This window comes from Lolium perenne, chromosome 5 (assembly GCF_019359855.2).
Source record: "Lolium perenne isolate Kyuss_39 chromosome 5, Kyuss_2.0, whole genome shotgun sequence".
NCBI classification, from domain to species: Eukaryota; Viridiplantae; Streptophyta; class Magnoliopsida; order Poales; family Poaceae; genus Lolium; species Lolium perenne.
This window is the reverse complement of record NC_067248.2, coordinates 138,062,078-138,079,974: the sequence shown is the minus strand read 5'-3', so window position 1 is coordinate 138,079,974 and position 17,897 is coordinate 138,062,078. Positions and strand designations below refer to the sequence as shown.

At 43.0% G+C, this 17,897-nt stretch overlaps 1 protein-coding gene across 1 annotated transcript; it reads left to right on the top strand.

Annotated features, from left to right (window-relative positions):
- Positions 1 to 11,386: 11,386 nt before the first annotated feature.
- LOC127300024 (uncharacterized) lies at positions 11,387 to 15,896 on the top strand. The gene is made up of 3 exons (XM_051330092.1): positions 11,387 to 11,585; positions 12,721 to 12,980; positions 15,506 to 15,896. Exons 2-3 carry the CDS (start codon positions 12,722 to 12,724, stop codon positions 15,583 to 15,585), a joined length of 339 nt encoding a protein of 112 aa, XP_051186052.1. The 5' UTR covers positions 11,387 to 11,585; position 12,721; the 3' UTR covers positions 15,586 to 15,896.
- The last annotated feature ends 2,001 nt before the right edge of the window (positions 15,897 to 17,897 follow it).

The window sequence follows — 17,897 nt, the reverse complement described above, 5'->3', positions numbered from 1 at the left end:
TTTCGTTTTGTTATTTTCATTCTCTGAATAAATTCATGCTTATGTGGGAGAGAGACACGCTCCGCTTTTTCATTTGAACACTTGTGTTCTTAGTTTTACTTTTAATGTTCATGGCGAAAGTTAAAAGCTGCTGCATTTATTGCTATTTGGTTGGAAACAGAAAATGCTTCATGTGGTAATTGGTATATGATCTTGAATAATTTGATACTTGGCAATTGTTTTAAGCTCTCAAATAGATCATGTTTAAGCTCTTGCATCATGTAGTTTGCACCTATTAGTGGAGAACTACCGTAGAGCTTGTTGACATTTGGTTTGCATGATTGGTCTCTCTAAAGTCTAGATATTTTCTGGTGAGGAGTTTGAACAACAAGGAAGACAGTGTAGAGTCTTATAATGCTTGCAATACGTTCTTATATAAGTTTTGCTGTACCGGTTCATACTTGTGTTTGCTTCAAACAACCTTGCTAGCCCAAAGCCTTGTATTGAGAGGGAATACTTCTCGTGCATCCAAATCCTTGAGCCAAAACCTATGCCATTTGTGTCCACCATACCTACCTACTACATGGTATTTCCATGCCATTCCAAGTAAATACTTCATGTGCTACCTTTAAACAATTCAAAAGCTATTATCTCTTATTTGTGTCAATGTTTTATAGCTCATGAGGAAGTATGTGGTGTTTTATGTTTCAATCTTGTTGGGCAGACTTTCACCAATGGACTAGTGGCTTCATCCGCTTATCCAATAATTTTGCAAAAATAGCTGGCAATGGGGTTCCCATCCCCAATTAATTAACTTTCATTAATAATTCTCTTCACATGTTTTGCTCTGATTAATCAGTAAGCAACTTAATTTTGCAAATAGACACTCCTCCATGGTATGTGAAAGGTTGGAAGGCACCCGAGGATTCGGTTAGCCATCGCTTGAGAAAGAAAAAGGTTGGGAGGAGTGTCATCCATAAATAAATAAAAACTAAAGTACATGTGTAAACAAAAGAGAAGAGGGATGATCTACCTTGCTGGTAGAGATAACGTCCTTCATGGGAGCCGCTCTTTGAAAGTCTATTTGGCAAGGGAGTTAGAGTGCCCACTACCATTCGTTGACAACAACAAACACCTCTCAAAACTTTACTTTTATACTCTATATGATTTCAAAACTTGAAAATCTCTAGCACATGATTTTATCCCTGCTTCCCTCTGCGAAGGGCCTTTCTTTTACTTTATGTTGAGTCAGTTTACCTAATTCTTTCTATCTTAGAAGCAAACACTTATGCCAACTGTGTGCATTGATTCCTACATACTTGCTTATTTGCATTCATCATACTACTTTGTGTTGACAATTATCCATGAGATATACATGTTGAAGTTGAAAGCAACTGCTGAAACTTATATCTTCCTTTGTATTGCTTCAAAACTTTCTACTAAGAATTTATTGCTTTATGAGTTAACTCCTATGCAAGTCTTATTGATGCTTGTCTTGAAAGTACTATTCATGAAAATTCTTTGCTATATGATTCAGTTGTTTAATCATTGTCTTTACCATTGCTTCGAATCACTTCGTTCACCTCATATGCTTTACAATAGTGTGATCAAGATTATGATAGTAGCATGTCACTTAAGAAATTATCCTTGTTATCGTTTACCTACTCGAGAGCGAGTAGGAACTAAGTTTGGGGATGCTTGATACGTCTCAAACATATCTATAATTGCTTATGTTCCATGCTAGTTTTATGACAATACCTACATGTTTTGCTCACACTTTATAATGATTTCATGCATTTTCTGGAACTAACCTATTAACAAGATGCCACAGTGCCAGTTCCTGTTTTCTGTTGTTTTTGGTTCCAGAAAAGCTATTCGGGCAATATTCCCGGAATTCGACGAAACAAAAGCCAAATATCTTATTTCACCGAGACGGACCAGAACACCGAAGAGGAGCCGGAGAGGAGGCCCAGAGCCTCCACACCATAGGCTTGCGCGTCCTAGAGGGGGGCGCGCCGCCCTATGGGGTGGGCCCCCCAGGCACCCCCTTGCGCCGCCTGTTCGCCTATAAAATCCCTCGTGACCTAAAAACCCGACACCAATTGACGAAAATCCAGAAAGACTCCAGGGGCGCTGATACGTCTCCGACGTATCGATAATTTCTTATGTTCCATGCCACATTATTGATGATATCTACATGTTTTATGCATACTTTATGTCATATTTATGCATTTTCCGGCACTAACCTATTAACAAGATGCCGAAGAGCCAGTTGTTGTTTTCTGCTGTTTTTGGTTTCAGAAATCCTAGTAAGGAAATATTCTCGGAATTGGACGAAATCAACGCCCAGGGGCCTATTTTGCCACGAAGCTTCTAGAAGTCTTAGGGAGAGACGAAGTGGGGCCACGGGGCGCCGCCACACTAGGGCGGCGCGGCCCAGGGGGGCCCGCGCGGCCCTAGCGTGTGGGGCCCCCGTCAGCCCTCCGACTCCGCCCTTTCGCCTACTTAAGGTCTTCGTCGCGAAACCCCCAGTACCGAGAGCCACGATACGGAAAACCTTCCAGAGACGCCGCCGCCGCCAATCCCATCTCGGGGGATTCAGGAGATCGCCTCCGGCACCCTGCCGGAGAGGGGAATCATCTCCCGGAGGACTCTTCACCGCCATGGTCGCCTCCGGAGTGATGAGTGAGTAGTTCACCCCTGGACTATGGGTCCATAGCAGTAGCTAGATGGTCGTCTTCTCCTAATTGTGCTTCATTGTCGGATCTTGTGAGCTGCCTAACATGATCAAGATCATCTATCTGTAATGCTACATGTTGTGTTTGTTGGGATCCGATGAATAGAGAATACTATGTTATGTTGATTATCAATCTATTACCTACGTGTTGTTTATGATCTTGCATGCTCTCCGTTATTAGTAGAGGCTCTGGCCAAGTTTTTGCTAGTAACTCCAAGAGGGGAGTATTTATGCTCGATAGTGGGTTCATGCCTCCATTAAATCTGGGACAGTGACAGAAAGTTCTAAGGTTGTGGATGTGCTGTTGCCACTAGGGATAAAACATCGATGCTATATCTAAGGATGTAGTTGTTGATTACATTACTCACCATACTTAATGCAATTGTCTGCTGTTTGCAACTTAATACTGGAAGGGGTTCGGATGATAACCTGAAGGTGGACTTTTTAGGCATAGATGCATGCTGGATAGCGGTCTATGTACTTTGTCGTAATGCCCAATTAAATCTCACTATACTCATCTTATCATGTATGTGCATGGTCATACCCTCTTTATTTGTCAATTGCCCAACTGTAATTTGTTCACCCAACATGCTTATTCTTATCGGAGAGACGCCTCTAGTGAACTGTGGACCCCGGTCCATTCTTTTAATCGAATACAATCTACTGCAATACTTGTTCTACTGTTTTCTGCAAACAATCATCATCCACACTATACATCTAATCCTTTGTTACAGCAAGCTGGTGAGATTGACAACCTCATTGTCACGTTGGGGCAAAGTAATTTGGTTGTGTTGTGCAGGTTCCACGTTGGCACCGGAATTCCTAGTGTTGCGCCGCACTACACTTCACCGCCATCAACCTTCAACGTGCTTCTTGACTCCTACTGGTTCGATAAACCATGGTTTCTAACTGAGGGAAACTTACTGCTATACGCATCACACCTTCCACTTGGGGTTCCCAACGGACGCGTGTTGTACGCGTGTCAAGCTAAATTTCTGGCGCCGTTGCTGGGGAGATCAAGACATGCTGCAAGGGGAGTCTCCACTTCCAATCTCTTTACTTTGTTTTTGTCTTGCTTTATTTTATTTACTACTTTGTTTGGTGCATTATATCAAAACACAAAAAAATTAGTTGCTACCTTTACTTTATTTACTGTCTTGTTTGCATTCTCCATATTAAAAACACAAAAAAATTAGTTACTTGCATTTGCTTTACTTACTTCATCATATTTCCTCTTAATTTTACTGTAAAAGATATACATGTGGGACAAGGGTCTATAATTGGAAGAGATAATATAGAAGAATTTTTCACCCATGTTAGTATGCATGAAGATCTTAAAGATATACCCCTGGCAAAAGCTGTCCCTACTTATGAAGATGCATCTGTTTGTTTGGTACGCATGATGGAAGCTAGATTTATTAGTCTCAACCCCATGATACAACACATGTTTCTTACACTTTCTGATATGGAGAGGGGAGAAAAGAGAGATTTTGTTTTAAAAGTCCTAGTGCGAGAATTTGAGGATATAGCCAAAGAAGCTAGAAAAGTTTTTATTAAGCATAAGAGGCTTGGTATGTTCACCGATTTTAAAAGAATACTTGAAAAGATGGATATGGATAGAATTAAGTACACTAATAATGTTAATGATGGTGGGGAGATTAAAGCACCAATACCTTGTAAGCTCCTAGCAATGCATGAAGCTCTAGATGATAACTATGCTTGGCTTGTTCCTGAAAATTTGTTTGATGAGAGTAGCAAGCCCAAGACTAATGAAAAGGGAGCCGCTGAAACTTATGTATCCAAAATACAATGCATGGTTGAGAAAACTCCAAACCCCGCTGTTGATGCATCATCTCTTGATAATACTTGATACACACTTTCTGCGCCTAGCTGAAAGGCGTTAAAGAAAAGCGCTTATGGGAGACAACCCATGATTTTACTACTGCACCTTTATTTTATATTTGAGTCTTGGAAGTTATTACTACTGTAGCAACCTCTCCTTATCTTAGTTTTGTTGCATTGTTGTGCCAAGTAAAGTCGTTGATAGTAAGGTTCATACTAGATTTGGATTACTGCGCAGAAACAGATTTCTTGCTGTCATGAATCTGGGCCTAATTTTCTGTAGGTAACTCAGAAAATTATGCCAATTTACGTGAGTGATCCTCAGATATGTACGCAACTTTCATTCAATTTGAGCATTTTCATTTGAGCAATTCTGGTGCCTCTTAGAAATTCATCTTTACGAACTGTTCTGTTTTGACAGATTCTGCCTTTTATTTCGCATTGCCTATTTTGCTATGCTTGATGGATTTTTCGATTCCATTAACTTTCAGTAGCTTTCTGCAATGTCCAGAAGTGTTAAGAATGATTATTTCACCTCTGAACATGTGAATTTTGATTATGCACTAACCCTCTAATGAGTTGTTTTGAGTTTGGTGTGGAGGAAGTTTTCAAGGATCAAGAGAGGAGGATGATACAATATGATCAAGGAGAGTGAAAGCTCTAAGCTTGGGGATGCCCCGGTGGTTCACCCCTGCATATTTTAAGAAGACTCAAGCGTCTAAGCTTGGGGATGCCCAAGGCATCCCCTTCTTCATCGACAACATTATCAGGTTCCTCTCGTGAAACTATATTTTTATTTCATCACATCTTATGTACTTTGCTTAGAGCGTTGGTTTGTTTTTGTTTTTGTTTTGTTTGAATAAAATGGATCCTAGCATTCATTGTGTGGGAGAGAGACACGCTCCGCTGTTGCATATGGACAAATATGTCCTTAGGCTTTACTCATAATATTCATGGCGAAGGTTGAATCTTCTTCGTTAAATTGTTATATGGTTGGAAACGGGAAATGCTACATGTAGTAATTGCTAAAATGTCTTGGATAATGTGATACTTGGCAATTGTTGTGCTCATGTTTAAGCTCTTTCATCATATACTTTGCACCTATTAATGAAGAAATACATAGAGCTTGCTAAAATTTGGTTTGCATAATTGGTTTCTCTAAGGTCTAGATATTTTCTAGTAAGGGTCGAACAACAAGGAAGACGATGTAGAGTCTTATAATGTTTACAATATGTCTTTTATGTGAGTTTGCTGCACCGATTCATCCTTGTGTTTGTTTCAAATAACCTTGCTAGCCTAAACCTTGTATCGAGAGGGAATACTTCTCATGCATCCAAAATCCTTGAGCCAACCACTATGCCATTTGTGTCCACCATACCTACCTACTACATGGTATTTCTCCGCCATTCCAAAGTAAATTGCTTGAGTGCTACCTTTAAATTTCCATTCTTCGCCTTTGCAATATATAGCTCATGGGACAAATAGCCTAAAAACTATTGTGGTATTGAATATGTACTTATGCACTTTATCTCTTATTAAGTTGCTTGTTGTGCGATAACCATGTTCCTGGGGACGCCATCAACTACTCTTTGTTGAATATCATGTGAGTTGCTATGCATGTCCGTCTTGTCTGAAGTAAGGGCGATTTACCATGAGTTGAATGGTTTGAGCATGCATACTGTTAGAGAAGAACATTGCGCCGCTAACTAAAGCCATGATCCATGGTGGAAGTTTCTGTTTTGGACAAATATCCTCAATCTCATATGAGAAAATTAATAATTGTTGAATGCTTAAGCATTAAAGAGGAGTCCATTATTTGTTGTCTATGTTGTCCCGGTATGGATGTCTAAGTTGAGAATAATCAAAAGCGAGAAATCCAATGCGAGCTTTCTCCTTAGACCTTTGTACAGGCGGTATAGAGGTACCCCTTTGTGACACTTGGTTAAAACATATGTATTGCGATGATAATCCAGGTAATCCGAGCTAATTAGGACAAGGTGCGGGCACTATTAGTATACTATGCATGAGGCTTGCAACTTGTAGGATATAATTTACATGATGCATATGCTTTATTACTACCGTTGACAAAATTGTTTCTTGTTTTCAAAACCAAAGCTCTAGCACAAATATAGCAATCAATGCTTCCCTCTGCGAAGGGCCCTTCTTTTACTTTTATGTTGAGTCAGTTCACCTATTTATCTCCACCTCAAGAAGCAAACACTTGTGTGAACTGTGCATTGATTCCTACATACTTGCATATTGCACTTGTTATATTACTTTATATTGATAATATCCATGAGATATACATGTTATAAGTTGAAAGCAACCGCTGAATCTTAATCTTCCTTTGTGTTGCTTCGATACCTATACTTCGAATTTATTGCTTTATGAGTTAACTCTTATGCAAGACTTATTGATGCTTGTCTTGAAAGTACTATTCATGAAAAGTCTTTGCTATATGATTCATTTGTTTACTCATGTCATTTACCATTGTTTTGATCGCTGCATTCATTACATGTGCTTACAATCGTATGATCAAGGTTATGATGACATGTCACTCCAGAAATTATCTTTGTTATCGTTTACCTACTCGGGACGAGCAGGAACTAAGCTTGGGGATGCTGATACGTCTCCAACGTATCGATAATTTCTTATGTTCCATGCCACATTATTGATGATATCTACATGTTTTATGCATACTTTATGTCATATTTATGCATTTTCCGGCACTAACCTATTAACAAGATGCCGAAGAGTCAGTTGCTGTTTTCCGCTGTTTTTGGTTTCAGAAATCCTAGTAAGGAAATATTCTCGGAATTGGACGAAATCAACGCCCAGGGGCCTATTTTGCCACGAAGCTTCCAGAAGTCCGAGGGAGAGACGAAGTGGGGCCACTGGGCGCCGCCACACTAGGGCGGCGCGGCCCGGGGGGGGCCCGCGCGGCCCTAGCGTGTGGGGCCCCCGTTAGCCCTCCGACTCCGCCCTTCCGCCTACTTAAGGTCTTCGTCGCGAAACCCCAGTACCGAGAGCCACAATACGGAAAACCTTCCAGAGACGCCGCCGCCGCCAATCCCATCTCGGGGGATTCAGGAGATCGCCTCCGGCACCCTTCCGGAGAGGGGAATCATCTCCCGGAGGACTCTTCACCGCCATGGTCGCCTCCGGAGTGATGAGTGAGTAGTTCACCCCTGGACTATGGGTCCATAGCAGTAGCTAGATGGTCGTCTTCTCCTAATTATGCTTCATTGTCGGATCTTGTGAGCTGCCTAACATGATCAAGATCATCTATCTGTAATGCTACATGTTGTGTTTGTTGGGATCCGATGAATAGAGAATACTATGTTATGTTGATTATCAATCTATTACCTATGTGTTGTTTATGATCTTGCGTGCTCTCCGTTATTAGTATAGGCTCTGGCCAAGTTTTTGCTAGTAACTCCAAGAGGGAGTATTTATGCTCGATAGTGGGTTCATGCCTCCACTAAATGCAGGACGATGTGAGAAAGTTCTAAGGTTGTGGATGTGCTGTTGCCACTAGGGATAAAACATCGATGCTATGTCTAAGGATGTAGTTGTTGATTACATTACGCACCATACTTAATGCAATTGTCTGTTGTTTGCAACTTAATACTGGAAGGGGTTCAGATGATAACCTGAAGGTGGACTTTTTAGGCATAGATGCATGCTGGATAGCGGTCTATGTACTTTGTCGTAATGCCCAATTAAATCTCACTATACTCATAATATCATGTATGTGCATGGTCATGCCCTCTTTATTTGTCAATTGCCCAACTGTAATTTGTTCACCCAACATGCTTATTCTTATCGGAGAGACGCCTCTAGTGAACTGTGGACCCCGGTCCATTCTTTTAATCGAATACAATCTACTGCAATACTTGTTCTACTGTTTTCTGCAAACAATCATCATCCACACTATACATCTAATCCTTTGTTACAGCAAGCCGGTGAGATTGACAACCTCACTGTCACGTTGGGGCAAAGTAATTTGGTTGTGTTGTGAAGGTTCCACGTTGGCGCCGGAATCCCTGGTGTTGCGCCGCACTACACTTCGCCGCCATCAACCTTCAACGTGCTTCTTGACTCCTACTGGTTCGATAAACCTTGGTTTCTAACTGAGGGAAACTTACTGCTGTACGCATCACACCTTCCACTTGGGGTTCCCAACGGACGCGTGCTGTACGCGTGTCAGGCGCCGCCGCCATCGCGAAACTCCGTTTCGGGGGACAGAAGTCTCTGTTCCGGCACGCCGCCGGGACGGGGAATTGCCCCCGGAGTCATCTCCATCGACACCACCGCCATCTTCATCGCCGTTGATGTCTCCCATGATGAGGAGGGAGTAGTTCTTCCCCGAGGCTGAGGGCTCTACCGGTAGCTATGTGGTTCATATCTCTCTCCCATGGTGTGATCTTTATGTGATCATGAGCTTTGTATCACTATTAATCTATGTGCTACTTTAGTGATGTTATTAAAATATTCTATTCTTCCTCCATGATGTAATGTTGACAGTGTGTGCATCATGTAGTACTTGGCGTAGGTTATGATTGTAATCTCTTGTAGATTATGAAGTTAACTATTACTATGATAGTATTGATGCGATCTATTCCCCCTTTCATAGCTATTGTTGACAGTGTGTATGCTAGGTTAGTACTCGGTCTAAATTGCAACGGTCTATTATGCAACTCTAGAGGTTACTTTAATATGAACTCCGGATGTTGTGGAGCTTGTTTACTCCGGCTTGAGGTGTGCTTTTGTAGCCCTACACAATGAATGGTGTTTGTTATCCAACAAGAGAGAGTGTAGAAAGTAGCATTTATTTATTCAGTTATGTGATCAATGTTGAGAGTGTCCACTAGTGAAAGTATGATCCCTAGGCCTTGTTTCTAAGCATTGAAACACCATTTCCAACAAGTTCTGTTACATGTTTGCTTGCTGCCATCTTTATTTTAGATTGCAATTACTACTTACAATCATCCATATTACTTGTATTTCACTATCTCTTCGCCGAACTAGTGCACCTATACATCTGACAAGTGTATTAGGTGTGTTGGGGACACAAGAGACTTCTTGTATCTTAATTGCAGGGTTGCTTGAGAGGGATATCTTTGACCTCTACCTGCCCGAGTTCGATAAACCTTGGGTGATTCGCTTAAGGGAAACTTGCTGCTGTTATACAAACCTCTGCTCTTGGAGGCCTAACACTGTCTATAGGAATAGAAGCGTGCGTAGACATCACCCATCCACTCTTCTTCCTGGGATCCCCTTCTTCCTGCACGCCGGAGCGAAGCTCTCCTACCCAAATCCTCAATCCGCCTGGTCGTCCTCCACCTCCGCCTCCGCGCCACCACGGCTGAGCCCCCCCTCCCACCCACCCGGCCGTCCTCCTCTTCCTCCCTTTGCCTCAACCCGACGGAGAATCACTCATCTGTTAGAAAAGATAGAAATGTTAGATGGGCTATATTTCGTGGTTTGGAGACTAAATTAACCATGCTTGTATTCATCACTTTGATTATCCTGAAACAACCAAAGCTTACATGATAAACTTTTTCAGGATGTAATATGGGAAACAGTAGGGGCTCTTCAATTGGTCCATGGTAAACTATTTGTACCGATTATATTTTTCCTATTCCTTGCATTAATTTATTTCAGTTCATTTGAATACATGGTGCTAAAAATAGTACCAGATGCTAAAAATAGTACAAGAACTGTACCATTCTACCTACGAAGAAAACTGTACCATAATACCAGCTTAATTCCTTGCAGCTTTGTTTGTTTCAGGATAACATAGAGCTTGATTACCACCGGAAGACAACGACTGGAGCGCGCCATCGACGCTGAAGAAAGGAACTGGAGTGCGCCGTCGACGCTGATCGGAAGAACTGGAGCGCGCCATCGACGCTGAAAAGAAGAACTGAGAAGAACTGGAGCGCGCCGTCGATGTTGAAGCGGTTTACGACCAGGCTGCGGTGCCGAAGGAATTTGTTGAAGAGGAGATCGACAAGGCTGCGGTTGCAGTGCTCCGATGGCAATTTCATTGATTCCCGTTGAATGGATTCCCGTGATTGATATCTGGGAAAACATATTTATGGGAAGTAAATGTATTCCCGTCCCTTGTAAATTTCGTTGTATGGCAATTTTTCTGTGATTGATTTCCTGTGATTGATTCCAGATAAATGGATTTCCGATCTGATTTTGTCGTTTGTTTTGGTAAGTATATAATGGATGGATGGATGGCAAGCGGGAGACGTTTAGTAAGATTGGATGGTCAAGATGTCTCCAATCTTTGACATCAAACATTTTTGACGACGTACCAACTCGAATATAATAGTAAAAGATGTCGATTTTTTTTAAAGGTAACATTTTTTTAAAAATATAAACATTTGTCGAATTTGAACATTTTTTTAATTTGAACAATTTTCAAATTTAAAATTTTTAAGTTTTTTACAATTTTAAAGTTTGAACAGTTTTCAATTTTTTTTTAATTTTTTTTGAAACAAAACAAAAACAGGAAAACAAACAAAAGAAAAAGAGAAGAGAATAAACAGAAAATGAAAAAAGAAGAAAAAAGCGGAAATGAGCCGGGCCCTATACCCGACCAGTGCCGTGCGACATGGTGTACACACCGACCTGATCCGCCCAGAAATGCAGGCTGCGTGGCCGAGCGACATCGACTGTTTCCTCCACTCGCACCGTCGCAGCCCACGCAGCCCAGAAATGCATATTCTTTTTTTTTTTTTGCCCGAGTCTCGACCGAGCAGGCGATCCCCTTGCGCTTCCATCGCCTGCGACTCCACCTTTCCTCCATCTCCCCTGCCGCCACCGCACCTCCTTGACTCCTTCCCCGTCGTCGACCACCCCACGCCGCCACCTCACCTCCTCCACTAACAAGCCCCCCCTGCGCCGCCCAACCTCCATCGCCGAGCGCCGGTTCTCCCCCTTCCTAGTCCCCGGCAAGCAGCAGGTCCTCAGCAGCACCTCTCGGAAGCAGGTAGCAGGCAGACAACCCAAGGTTTGCACACCCTCCATCACCTGATCCCCACCCTCCGTCATCAATTCAGTTCAATTCCTACGAGCTAGCATGCGCATATGTGTGTATCTGCCATGTACTCTACTATCGATGGTAGGTTTGGGCGGATCTGAACGTTTCTTCGTTTATTTGCTACGGATTGAACGGGTGTGTGTATTTCCATGTCAGTTTACACCACTTGCTGTGTAAGCATTTCCCATAGATTGACACTCATTGGCCATGGATTGAACTCGTGTGCGTATCTCCGTACTAATTTCCGTATCAAGACGTCCCGCAAAATCTCACTCCGCCACAAATCACAGGCGACGGAACAACATCCTTTGTTCATCTAACGCCCCTGTATCGACTTGATCAACTTGTTAAACCTGCTCCTTATTTCACGCGCAATGCTGTTTCTGTTGATTACTTCTTAGCAGCATTTGCCCTGGAAGGCTGGAATGAACCTGTCCATGCCAGTTTACAACACTTAGGGCCTGCTTGTTTTCCAGCATTTTAGCCAGAAACAGAGGTAAAAGTTATGGACCTGCCTAGGACACGCTAACACCCCCAACCCCCCCCGGTTTGTTCCGTATCATCCGGAGCTGGGCAGTATTTAATTCCCCAATCCAAGCAGGCCCTTACTGTGCATTTCCCATAGATTTGTTACCTACTGTTTCCCAGTGATTCAACTTTTGTTCATTCGCGCACCAATGTCCGTATCAGATGTTCCGCAAAGTCCCACTCAGTCGCAGACCACTGTTGTGAGAAACATCCTGGCTCATGTAAGGCCAGAGTTCATGCCTATTTCAACATGATCAGCTTGCTAAATATTCTCCTTATTATGCGAGCAATGTTCTTTCTGCTGTTGAGGCTTGTTTAGCAGTATATACTATGCATGGTATTGATGAAAATTCAATTCATGTAATTAACGAAAGCTCTATTAGCAAAACATTTTTTTTACTTCTCAGGTTATTTTTTTGAAAAATGGTACACATTTGTTATCTTCACCCTGTTGATGGTGATTTCCCATTTTGTGATTTCATGTCTGAAGTTTTCCCAAACCCTACTTATGGCATATTGCTTTGGTCATTTCTGTACTTCTATTTCACGGCGTGTGTTTCCAATGCTCCTGCTGCAGTATGGCGGCCAGACGCAACATTCCCTATTCGCTTATTCCGACCGAGGACAGGGATGAAGACAATGTTGATCGCCGGTTCACGTACACTCCAAAATCATTGAGGAGGATCCCGTGGAAGTCAATTGCCCTAGCGTTGTTCCTCCTCGTCCTGGGAAGCGCTCTTCTGTTCCTGTCGTATTTTATATCCACGGGTCACATGGAGGGTGATAGCTCTCAGGTGTATGGCCTATTGTTCCTGGGTATCCTGGCCTTTCTTCCTGGTATGTTGATGTATACTGCTTCAGTTACTTGTATTGAGATTGATATGCATCTGTTTCATCTTCCAGTGTGAATATTGTCTTTCTACAATTATTCCACGAGCTTTCCTGTACAAATATTGGCCAGTTGCAGACGCTATGTGTAAAAACTTTATTTAAACACAATGGCCACTTTCATCACTGTAGTAAATTTAACATAGGCTAGTTTTTCTCTTCTCATTACGGATGCCTCCTGTAAAAACAATGTGCACTTGCATTGTTGCATTACTGGAGTAAATTATGTAAGACAAGCTATACTATTGATATGTTACCCAGAACTGGTAGTGGACTCTTCCATTTCAGACGAAACAGGTCCCTTTTGGCATCTCTGGAAACAAAACTTTTCCTACCCTTCAACTTCTCAACTATTATGCTGAAAACAAACATGTTGTCGCTCTTTACTTTTTAGCATGTCAATTAGTACACTTGCATACACTTGGTGTAAAACATCTTCTATCTCTATATAGGAGATCTCTACTAGCTGATTTTCCTGAGATCTCGTGCATCCACGTCATCCTTATGTGCCCAGCCCTAGCCGGTTGCTCGTCGTGTCTTCCCCCGATTATTTTTCTGAAAAGATTTATTGATCCACGCTAATGATGCATTGATTCATCGGAGGCAAAACGACTGCTCTGGCGTAACTCCACGACTCCACCTTCATCCCCTTTTTAACTGCCCTCATCTGGTGTAAAACATTTCTGTGGAAACAATGGTTACTTTCATCACTGTAGCAAATTGAGAGCGAAATTTTCTCTTCTCATTACAAATGTTTCCTGTAAAAACAATGTCCCTTTGCATCACTGGAGTAAATTATGTAAGACAAGCTACACTCTTGATATGTAAATGCAACTTATAGAGTGTTAGTGGACCCTTCTATTTCAGACGAAACTGTTGGCGTAATCTTGATTGGTGAGTCCAAGCAGTATTGGTGCCGTGTCCATGGTGTAGTAGGCTGTGTAGTTAGTTTCCATAAGCTAGATATCTGTTTGCATACTACTAGTTGTTTGTGTTTGAGTCAACTTTGCATGCCAGTCGCATGTGGTCTTTGTAGGGTTTGGATCAGTTTGAGGTACGGTCCTAGTCCAATCCATGTATGGGTTAAATTAAACATAGGGTAGCTTTTCTCTTCTCATTACAGATGCCTCCTGTAAAAACAATGTGCACTTGTATTGCATTATTGGAGTAAATTATGTAAGACAAGCTATATTATTGATATGTAACCATAACTGGTAGCGGACTCTTCAATTTCAGACGAAACAGGCCCCTTTTGGCATCTCTGAAAACAAAAGTTTTCCTACCCTTCAACATCTCAACTATTACACTGAAAACAAATATGTTGTCGCTCTTTACTCTTTAGCGTGTCAATTAATACACTTGCATACACTTGGTATAAAACATCTTCTATCTCTAAATACGAGATCCCTACTAGCTGGTTTTCCCGAGATCTCGTGCAACCATGTCATCCTTATTTGCCCAGCCCTAGCCGGTTGCCCATCATGTCTTTCCCCGATTATTTTTCTGATTTTCTATTAATCCACGCTAATGATGCATTGATTCATGGATTCATTGATTCATCAGAGGCAAAACGACTGCTCTGGCGGAACTCATGGTCTCCACGACTCCACCTTCATCCCCTTTTTAACTGCCATCCGCTTGCTGTAAAACATTTCTGTAAAAACAATGGCCACTTTCATCACTGTAGCAAATTGAGAGCGAATTTTTTGTCTTCTCATTCCAAATGTTTCCTGTAAAAACAATGCCCCTTTGCATCACTGGAGTAAATTATGTAAGACAAGATACACTCTTGATATGTAAGTGCAACTTATAGAGTGTTAGTGGGCTCTTCTATTTCAGACGAAACTGTTGGCGTAATCTTTATTGGTGTCTCAGTCCAAGCAGGATTGCTGCTGTGTCCATGGTGTAGTATAGGCTTTGTAGGTAGTTTCCATAAGCTAGCTATCTATTTGCATACTGCTAGTTGTTTGTGTTTGAGTCAGCTTTGCATGCCAGTTGCGTGTGGTCTTTGTAGAGTTTGGATCAGTTTGGGTCTGTGTTAGGATCATAGTCCAATCCATGTACGGGTTAAGTTTTATGGACTGTCGGCTGTGTTTTTATAAACTAGCATATCATGGAGACTGTACTGCGAGTTTAGACAAATAAAGAGAAAAAGGAAGTCACTTCAAGTGTCCAAATCTTGTCTATTGTTTGTGTTATGATATTTTTAATACGATCGACCTGGGTGAAACCCAACAGAAACAGGACCTTTTTGGTATCTCAATTATTACGCTGAAAACTAAACATTTCCTACCCTTCAGCTGCTCAACTGTTCCACTGAAAACAAATATTTTCTCATTCTTTAGCATCTCACTTAATACAATGCGTATCAGTGGAAAATTATGTGCTTTGCTTTGGTTGTGAGAAATCTATAGAACGATTTCTCTGTCCAAACGACTAACTTTTACATGTACATTTTTACATTGTTTTTGCAGGATTTTATGAGACTCGCGTTGCTTATTATTCGTGGAGAGGAGCACCAGGGTACACGTTTGCCTCCATTCCAGACTATTAGTCTTCGGTTTTAACTCATTGGCTGGGCAGTAAAGATATTGAACAGCAAGGGAAAATATGAAACGGCATCAAGAATCAAATGAGCAGTTATTCTTAGTGCTATAAATAGTTAACATGTACATGAGGTCACCTAGTGATGATTACTGTCACATAATGTCGCTGCTTCATCAGAATATTTGCATGTGCTGCAGAGTCTCTTGTGCTTGCTTGCTTCTTCATTGCTATGTAGATTGCTGTTTTGGAGCTACGTTAGACATCAGTTTCATAAATGTACTATGTCAATGTCAGATTATATTCGTAGGAGTTTTTGAAGTTTCTATGCCCCCTCATACTTTCTCTGTACTTCCTGTCATTTGCATCATCATTTTTGTACTTTCTTTGTATGCTTATACTTGAAAAGTTGGTACGGCATAATTCAGAGTTCCTTTGTAATTTCGAAATGCATTTATATACTGTTAAAAGATAAAATATTGTTTGTTTTTAATACTGATGACTATGCAACACCCAGACTATGCAACCCAAAATGACAGAGCAAGTGTGTGAATCAGTCTTCAGTGTTTGGAGTCCAGGGCAACTTACCTGGCAAAGTACAAAATTCACCTAACTAGTCAAAGTAGTTTTTTTTTTCACGCATTTCTTGGCTAATTTGACACTTGTAAAACTGACGGCCAACCTGACTAAAACTGTTTAGTTTGAAGTGTTCGTTACTAGACTAGAGATAACTAGTTAACCAAAGGAACCACAAGCGCCAGAAGTTGTTCCAAACTCAAAACGCAGCAGTCTGCAGGAACATGTCGGTGTTTTTTGCGATTGCGAGGGACTTGAAGTACTACGTGACACTGGCTACTAGACTGCGTTCTCACAAACTTGATAGGATTACTGATGGAAAATACTTGTCATCAGCCGACCGATCGCGTCGGTCGATCGGTCGCTCCGGACTCAGCAGACTTCGTACCCGGCCCGTCCGCCCCCGTCACCCCCGCATGCAGTGCAGCTGCCGCACGCCACCGGCCAACCTCGCACGCTCACCCGCGCCTATATCCTGCCCTGCTGCTGCATACGCACATGGCCTAGGTGGCTGCTTAGAGCATCTCCAGCCGCGTCCCCCAAACCGCGTCGGATTGAGCGTTTGGGGGACGTGTTTTGTTCGTGCCGTCTTTGGGGGACGTCGCTCCCCAGCCGCGTCCCCCAAACGCCTCCCTCAAACATTTAAAATACTTTTTTTTGGCTTTTTTATTTCAATTTCCACAAACTAATACATAATTTGGAACGTGGTTTACACGAAAACATAATTGGGAACGTGGTTTTCCACAAACTAATACATAGTTTGAACCGTCGTTGACACAAATATAAAATTTTGCAAAGAAATTAAACCTAACTAGGCCGTGCATCGAAGGTTTCCTGTGTTCGCTGCTAAGAAAGAACACTCGAGGGCACACCCAGTCACCTAAACTGGAAAATCCAGCTGGTGACGGTGCCCTTGTTGGTTCTACCGAGGAAGAACAGACAGAGACCTCCGTGCACGTATTCGCTGCGAAGAAACAACACTAGTCGTCCTCCTCGTCGGTGCTGTCGCCGTGGTAGTCCCGGCGGCACCGCGTCTCGTCGAAGACCTTGACGCTCATGTCCCTGTCGCCGAAGTAGGAGAACAGGAGGATGAAGCCGGCTTGGAGGCTGTGGTGCCGCGCGAACTTCTCCCAGCCGATGTTGAGGTACATCTTGCCGCGCGCGTCGTAGATCACATCGACGATCCACCGGTAGTAGCCGCACGCAGCCTCCCGCAGATGCATCGTGCGCGGGCGATCGTCGCCGGCGACGTAGTCGGCGAAGGAGTCCGGCAGCCTCTGGATGCCGCGCGGGTCGCCCTTGAGGACGAGGACGAACTCTAACTGGCTGGCCGGCTCCACGTCCATCTCCGACGATGATGAAGCCGGCGGCGTGGAAGGCGACGGCGAGCGTTCAGCTATGCCGCGGCCACGACCACGACCACGACCACGGCCGCGGCCGCGGCCGCGAGGTCGGCCTCCGCCTCTACCAGACATAGCGTCGAGTCTTGTTGAGAGATGGTGGCGGCTAGGGTTTGGGAGAGAGGCGCTAGGGTTTGTGTGTGAGAGGGACGATGAGAGGCGCCCCTTTTTATAGGCCGGAGGGAGGCGGAGGAGCGGTGGCGCTCATTAACGCCGCACGCGAGAGCTAGGGCGCGACGGACGCGTTCTTTGCGCGCCCTCTGCGCGAAGCCGCACCGTCGGCTAGCGCGCCAATAACTTCCGTCGCGAGGTAGGCGACGGTTAGGTTTAAATTAATTGTGCCGCT

Bases quoted from the DNA above. Each gene is read 5' to 3' on its own strand.
- LOC127300024 (XM_051330092.1), top strand. From the start codon at position 12,722: ATGGCGGCCAGACGCAACATTCCCTATTCGCTTATTCCGACCGAGGAC. The intron at 12,981-15,505 runs GTATGTTGATGT...TTGTTTTTGCAG, and splicing joins TATCCTGGCCTTTCTTCCTG to GATTTTATGAGACTCGCGTT.